We start from the raw sequence: 8,303 nt of genomic DNA on the forward strand, positions 1-8,303 counted from the left end.
CTGGGATTTCTAAGCGCCCTAACGTACAATTGTCACTATTTTATAGATGTTGCAAATTAGACTTCCTTTTCTGAGGTTGTGTGTGGGCATGTGCTCAAGCATTTACATTTGCAAGCAACGCTTTGACTACATTGCTTTTTTTTTTTTTCTTTTTGTAATCGATGGCGTTGAACCGTGCGGCCCCAGAATAGCAGAAAGTATCTGAGGCCAACATGTGGGTTGCTTACACCACTAAATTCCCTCTCTTAAAGCCCTATTCAGAATTCCAAAGGCAAGTTGGAACAAAAGGAAAACGTGTCTGCGTGTAAAGACAGAACTTGTGCCAAGAATTACAGTCACAGGCAGGGTAAATAACCTTGTTTTCTCCTTCATCAGTGGCCGCTACCAAACCCCGTTCTTGGACGATAGCCAACAGTCTGTCTGGTGGAGGGTGCTGCTAATTAGAGAGAGCCCATAAACCTCTCTGTCAAAGAGGGCATGTGACCTTCCCTTCAAGTCTAAACAACAAAGCTGGCGAACTGCAGACTGCACTCAACACCGACTGCCCTGCGGAATCCCTAAATAGGAACAGGATGAAGGCCAGGCTTAAGAGGTTACCATAGCTCTGCTCTCACACATTGAGGAATCGGTCACTCCACTTCCCCGTGTAACTTGTTTCAATTACACTCTACAATCTATTTAGAGGAGAGCAGCTTGCAGAGAGGAGGCAATGGCTAATCTAAATGAGGAAGCAATTATTACTTGCCGCAGCCTAATGTGCTTTGAGACAGTCGGGTCAAACACCAGCCTGATCTCACATAACCTCGCTTTGCACTTTGGAAGGTTATTTATCCCTGCTTTTCTGAAACATTCTTTTTTTTCCTCCAATAAGTTTACAAAATTTAGTTTTTTTCCCCCTTCAATCATCAATGTCTTTTCTAATTTCAGATTTTCAATGACTGTAAGGTAAATGCCACAACTTCTGTAAATTGCTTAATATTAAATAACTATTAAAAAATTTTTTTTTGCTTTCTCATTGGCATTTCAGAATATAGCAAAACAAGTTCTCTGTCTTCCCTTTGTCTAATTTACCTCCCTGGGAGCCCCCTGTAGCTTTAATTTTACACAACATGTTGTAAACGATGAATAGTACAGCTCCACTTTCGTAGAACCTAGCATATGGTAACTGTCTCCTGCTATTTATCCTAACTGTACTCACTTTCAACTTAAAGGCTGAATAAAAGTTCATCTCCTGGGTAAAAAGGCCCTTGGTCCTTTGTGTGTGTGTGTTTTATTAGTTAAAATCCACTATGGAGCAACACACGAAAATTCTTTTTGTTGTGAACAGAGCACATAAAAGGGTTTACAAGGTGTGGTTTGAAGGGAGGAAGCCGTGGAACAAATGCTGGTGGAAAGGCGAGGAAGGAAGGAAAGCTCTTCCTGAGAGGATACTCCTCCCTTTTAAGCTACATCCTCTCCACTCTCTTCTTCCTGTTTGTCTTAGCCAATAGTAAATTATTTGCCTTTATTCTCTTTATTTCAAAAGCATCCTTTCTCCCTTTACTGAAGCTACTTTAAGAGCCAAATCTACTATTCAAATGACTCAAAACTTCTCCTACATTTAATCTTCTGATTAAAAATGTGAAATTTTTGTACAATACATACGTAGCATGCTAACAATCATTTCTAAATTAGCTTTTAAGGCATTCTGTGATCTCCAAGATAACCTAGTGTGATTGAATTAACAACCCAGAGTCTGAAGTCACAAACATCGTGGTTGACCCTAGGTCGGTCGCTATGGAGTCTAGGTTTCTCCATTTGTAAAACAGGGAAGATACTTCTTCCCAAAATGTGAAGACAAACTGATATACACGTTATCACAATTGAATACACGGGACATCGGAAGCCTTATAATGTACAATTCCTCCTCTTTTCCAAATAAACTGTGTCCTCCAATATTCCGTTTCTTCCTAAGATAAACTAATAAAACCCAGGACTCGTACATTTCTACATACTGAATTAGTCACACAATTTTGTATTTCAAGGTAAACAGTTTCTTTTGGAACTTAATGTTAAGGATAACTATAACTAGTATGAACTTCTGACACTACCATAATCTATTATTGTAGCCCTCAAATTTAGAGTAACTTAAATTAGACCTAGCATTGGTGAGGGAGACATCTCCACTTATATCCCAACCTGTTTCCCAATACTCTGAGATGCCACCATGTCAAAACACATTAGAATTCAGCCAGTCACTCTACACTGGCTTCCTCAACGCCTCTCCTCATCTACCCGGTCCTACTCTCAGCATTGCTTTTTTCTTCCAAGGCTGATATTCAAAACCATCTACTCCTCCTTCACCTCCCTTCTCTCCGACACTCCTTTTTTTTTAATAAGTATTCCCTAAAGACACTAGTTGTAAAGATAAGAAACTGTGATGGTCCTATGGGACCCAAGGTTAAGAGTCATCTTGAAAAATTTGCAAGGCTATTAAAGATGTAACGTTTCAAGGAAGTCTGCCTTAAACAAAAGTTATGTTCTGACTACTCCAGGTGAGAGATGATGTGACTTGAACTAGGGAAGTTGCAGGGAGTTGAGTTAAATGGTCAGATTCAGCACATATTTTGGAGAGACCCCAAACGAGTAACTAATGTATTGGATGGAGAATGTAAGGGAAAGAAGGGAATCAGGATTTAAAAAAAAAAAATCTGTCCTGAGAAAAACCAAATAAAGTATTCAATAACCTAGAAGAAATCCAAGTATAAATAATACTCAAATAATCTAAAGACTGATTTGGTAACAGTGAATCCATTTTTTAAAAGCAAGAATTATTTCTCTTAATTGCTATGCTTTCCTACTTGAATGTAGGTATAGTGCAGAAACATATGGTATATTGTACCGAGTAGGCACTCAAATGAATATTTTTGAATGCAAAAGACATTCATGTTAATTTGATTTGCACACAATGCCAAAATACTATACCTTCCTTTCTCTCCTTCCCTGTAATCTGAGATTGCCAGGTAAACAAAGAGTGAGCATGGTGAATTGTCCTGCTTTTGTTGAGCATGGTCTATTAGTAACCTACACTTATAGACAATTATCAATCTTCTGCTTTAAAAATTCAATTCAAAGCATTATCTTATAAAAAGCAATTTAAAAAACATCACCATAGCTAGATTATAAAGAGAGTGTTTCAAGGCTAGATTATTGGTGGGGAGGTAAGAGAGGGCAGAATGTTTTCCAGGGAACAATCAATCAGCCTCTGAGAGGATTTTTGTTCCATGAATCTTTCTCAGAAACAGTGAACCACTTAAAGGGGGAATAAAACACTAGATAAAATGCTGCAGTTCATGTATTTGTTGTGTACTTTTGAGTTTTTATTTAAATTTCTAACCTTTATGGATCATCATAAGGATATACTGCATAAAACAAATGAAAATATAAATCCATTTTAAACACTGCCTGGAAATATTTTAACACACATTACATATCATAATGAAGTAATACAAAGCAACTTTTGTAAAGATAGGATTTCTCTCTAAAGCTTAAATGTGAGGCAGACAAATGTCTGACTTTAAAACAGATGGAAGCCCAGAACATTTCTAGGATAGGTAAATCTGAATTTTGTTTTATATTTTATGCCTGACACAGTTAACCAATTCAAATTGATGGCTAGGGTGTCTTTGCTTATTGCTGTTCCTGTCTTTCCTTTCTAACACTGAAATTTAACAATTCAGTGCTTCTTCTGTAATCCTATGGATGAGCATTCCAGAATGTATCTGATTCTTATAATTTGCTCTGTAATTTGTGCATATGTTGTCCATTAACTAATGAAGATATATTCAATAATAAATAATATCAATTCATGGAATGCAAACACACATACTCTGACACAAGAAAAAAAAAACAAGCTGTCACTAATAAAATGAGTTTATTTTCATATTAAAGTTTTCAAAAACCACACTTGTAAAATTACCCACATCCTGGGTTTAAAGATCACCTTTACAAAGGGATTAACAATTTGTAAAACTGTTTTTTCTTAATTGTTAAAGTAAACAGATTTAAAAGGTGTTAGAAGAGAAAATGTTAAGTCATGGTCAGTATTTAAAAAAAAGAGTTAATATACATTAAATCTGCAAAATACTAGTACAAGATTAAATCTTAAAAACATTTAGTGAAAAGAGCTGTACTTTCTTTTCAGAAAGCTTTAATCTTATCTGATATGCAGTAAGAAATACACACTGATCCCACCATAACAACCATCATCTCAAAATTTACCTAATTGCTTCACAAATGAATCTACTAACATGGAGAAAACACAGGAAATTGCTTCCAAATACGTAATAACTCCTTAATTTTCCTGATAAAAGATAACTGAAATGAAAATTTAGTCTATTCCAATCAAAAATATAAATTACTGATATTCAATATAAGACAGTATTATTTTTTTTAACAACACAAAAGTTCAGGCATTTTCCAAAAGCACAAACTGCTATTTCAGAAAAAAAAAAGGTAGAAAAACACATTTTATCTAATCAAGGTTTTACAGAAATTTGGAATATTTACATTATAATACTGCAGAAATCTTTGGTGGTGACATACGGATTAAGTTCCCTGAAAACACTTTGATAATAATTTTGTTCCACCAATCAGTGTAGTCAAGTACTTATTATGAAAAACGCTGGCAGTATCACTTTCATGCCAAAATCCACAAATATAGAGAAGTGTATGGAGGGGACCTTATGCAGGACCTAGGTGGGTTTCCGTAATTACTTACTTAGCATTAAGGCTCACTTCTGGCTCGTTTTTATACCAGAATAAATACGGTAAAGAATAGATCAATTTTTACTTCTAAAGAGACTCTGGAAATAGCCAATGTTAATGAATAAGCTGAATGAACATATAATAAAACAAAACACCAGTTACAGTTTCTAGATACATTAACTGGCTACCAAATAGTATAAATAGGCTTGTAGATGTGATGCCCATGCAAGCAATGGTGGGGGGAAAGCAAGGCACTGTGGCTCTAGGAATAACTTTACTTCTTTTAAAACCAGAAGACTTAAAAACAGAGAAAGGCAAAAGAGCTGCCCTATCTTAGAAGAAAATAAAGTGTATAATTAAGCCTATTATACAAAGGACAAAGGAAATGACATGCTAAAATACACATATGGGAAAAGAACCAAAATTTAAGCAATGTAAGAAGAGGAGAAAGAGGAAATGATAGAATACCAAAATGACATCAAATGTGTATAAGGATGCCACAAAACATGTATCAGGAAGCACTGTGAAATGTGAAGGAGCACAAAAAACAAGAGTTGCACTACCTCTTCCTGACTGGTGTTATGTTTGATTAAATATTTTGATTCTTGTAGTGCAGAGCAATAATTGCTCCAAATGAAAATAGTATTTATGAGTTTACTATAATTAAAGGTTTGATACTGAGATTAGACTTGAAAAAGATACAACGGTGTAAATCAGCCCCCCGCAGACAGTGTTCTTGATACAAAGTCACTCTCATGACCTTATTATGCAATTTGAGAGGACAATGTCTTTTTGTAGAAAAGACAGCATGCTAGCATTTATACTGAGAAGTCTAAAACCAGTTGCTATCAAGTAGTCTATGACTCACGGTGATCCCATGTGTGTCAGAGTAGAACTGTACTCCATAGGGTTTTTCAATGGCTGATTTTTTGGAAGTAGATCCCCAGGTCTTTCTTCTGAGGTGCCTCTGGGTGGACTTGAACTTCCAACCTTTCTGGTCAGCAGCCAAGTGCATTACCTATTTGCACCACCCAGGACTCCTACTGAGAAGACTAGATCTAGGCAATATAAATAAAACTCTTTTCCAAGAGTTTATAATGAAAACTTGCTATAGGAATTTTGAACAGAAATTAAAGAGTTTTTCCAGAAACTAAGGGGCTAAAAATTAGCCAAGGTAAAGTTGATAAAGATATTCATAGAGTTAAAACTTTAGGTGAAAAGAAGTTGAATAAATTTTTACTTGGTGTTCCGTATCAATGAGATAAGCTAGAAAATATTTTAAAGCTAGTATCAAGAGGCAGTGTATGAATTATACTAAATAAAATAAAAAATAAACAGTTGCTATCAAGTCGATTCTATACTAAGGTACTCCTGAGTAAACATTCTCTTCTTAGTTAATACTCTGAAGAGGTCCTGAACATACATCACCAGCTGGCTTCATTTCTTAAAAGGCAGAAAGAGCCAAGATCCCACAAATCTAAATTTTTTTTTCCTTTTGGACAAACAATAGTTAAGTAAATTATCTGAGTAAGCATAATTGTATAAATTTGATTACTGACCACTAAAGCCACCACCAAAAACATATTGACTTGAGGTTCATAACGCATAGTTATCAATGTAACCTAAGAGTCTCAAAGATCAATAACTCAAAATCCCTTGGATTAAAAAAAATTATAATTTTCTAATTGTTTCTAATATGTATTTTGCATTGGCACTCATCTTCAGGAAATTATTTCAGCCAGGAGAGAAGTGATTCAAATGATTCTAGTCAATGTCAGATGTGTAAACCAGTAGCAGATCTAATGCCAAGCTTGTGAAGTAGACTGGCTGTTGGACAATTTCATGAGCTAGAAGAAACCTAAGTGCTATCTATACCTGTGTCTGACTCTATTTCACAAGCTACCATTTAAAAGCTGAAAATGTAACCAATGTTAATAAAAACATGCTAAATCCAACTATAATGTACAGCTAAATATGGAAAATTGGTTAATGTTTAAAATAATTTCTTATTTGTAAAGAAGGTAATTAGAAACAGTTAAAATTTAACCATTAGCTATATTTTTATATTACTAAAATCAAACAAATTTAACAAATGAAACCCACAGGAAAAGAGATGATGTAATTCAAGGCATAAATGTGACATGCCAGACTGTGATAAACAACAAAATGGTAGTGTCAGTAAAATTTAAAATAAATGTACAGCCGTAATATAAGTAAACAATTTTCAAGTGTGCAAAACTATTCAAGAATAAAAGTGCAACGTGGATACCTGGTTTTGAAATATTTGTTTAAAAACTTTTCGTTGATGGTGGAAAAACTAGAAAGTATTATAAAGGTAAAAATTTAAAGAATATTTAAAACATACTTTATCATCTTACACTATTACCTTGTTATATTACTGATGGGTTAGAGGTCTATTTAATTACTATCCTCATGTGATGTATATAACATAAATAGAGGTAAACACAAGACAATACCATAAAGGCTGATGTATCCTGAACCACAAAAACACTCTTTTCAAGTATACTGTGGGCTTGCTTTTCATCTTATATTCCAGGCACTCAACGTTGTTGGTGAATTTAAAAGAGACAACATGAATTTTGATAATTTTTTATATAAATATTAATAAACTTTACATAACTACCTTTAGTAGTCAAGATTTGGAAGTAATTGTTAACGAAATAAAAACTATTTAAACTGATGAAAGTAAACCCTATCACCACCATAATTTAAAGAATTAAAGAATTATTTTAATGTATAAATCCTGAATATATAATGTTAGAAAATGAAGTTGATGTATTAGTATAATTTGTCTTGGGACACCTGAAATGCAGATGGCTAAAAATACACCTGTGGTCTCTTCTTCACTTTGTATTTTAGTGACCCATACCGCACCTGAAGAGAAAAATGTGTTGTTGTTATCAATTACATGATTAATTAAATAAGATATGACAGTCCATAATCATAGTAATTTTTTTTTTTTAACTTTTCTGATATAAACAATCAATTATGCCATTACACTCTTTTAAGAACTATCTATATGGGATCAAAGTGACAACAGCAACTCAAAAGGTTAGATAGGAACCTTTAGCGGGCAGTGAGTTTATGTTAATGGAGGAGGAACAACTCAGAAAAGGAGGGTGAGAATTGTTGCACAATTCAAAGAATGTAATCAATGTCACTGAACTGTACATGTAGAAACTGTTAAACTGGTATGTTTTGCTGCGTATATCCTCAACAACAATAACAAATTAAAAAAAAATCAATTATCCTTTAAGTGTATATTCAAAAGACAGTACTGCTTATGTACTCATAAAGGTGTAGTTGGATAGAAAGAGCAAGGAAAAAAAATCAACTACATTGAAACTGATTAATACCCTGCTTACACATCACTGGGTAATAGAAGAAATCAGAGATGGAATCAAAAAATTCCCAGAATCAAATGAGAATGAAAACACATCATATCAAAACCTTTGGGACACAGCAAAAGCTGTCCTCAGAGGACAATTTATAGCAATAGATGCACATATCAAAAAAGAAGAAAGGGACAAAATCAA

General features: G+C 34.2%; 1 protein-coding gene across 3 annotated transcripts in view; it reads right to left on the minus strand.

Annotated features, from left to right (window-relative positions):
- Nucleotides 1-3,356: 3,356 nt before the first annotated feature.
- The window catches only part of REEP3 (receptor accessory protein 3), a 71,856-nt gene continuing 66,909 nt past the window's right edge, over nucleotides 3,357-8,303 (minus strand). For 2 of the 3 annotated variants that reach the window (XM_004369844.2, XM_023739171.1), the window contains one exon: nucleotides 3,357-7,641. In XM_004369844.2, the coding sequence (XP_004369901.1) occupies nucleotides 7,585-7,641 (57 nt within the window). In that variant the 3' untranslated portion in view covers nucleotides 3,357-7,584. The remainder of the gene's footprint in view (nucleotides 7,642-8,303) is intronic. The other variant, XM_023739170.1, reaches the window with a different exon arrangement.

The sequence above is a fragment of the Trichechus manatus genome, unplaced genomic scaffold, assembly GCF_000243295.1.
Source record: "Trichechus manatus latirostris isolate Lorelei unplaced genomic scaffold, TriManLat1.0 scaffold00007, whole genome shotgun sequence".
Classification (NCBI taxonomy): Eukaryota; Metazoa; Chordata; class Mammalia; order Sirenia; family Trichechidae; genus Trichechus; species Trichechus manatus.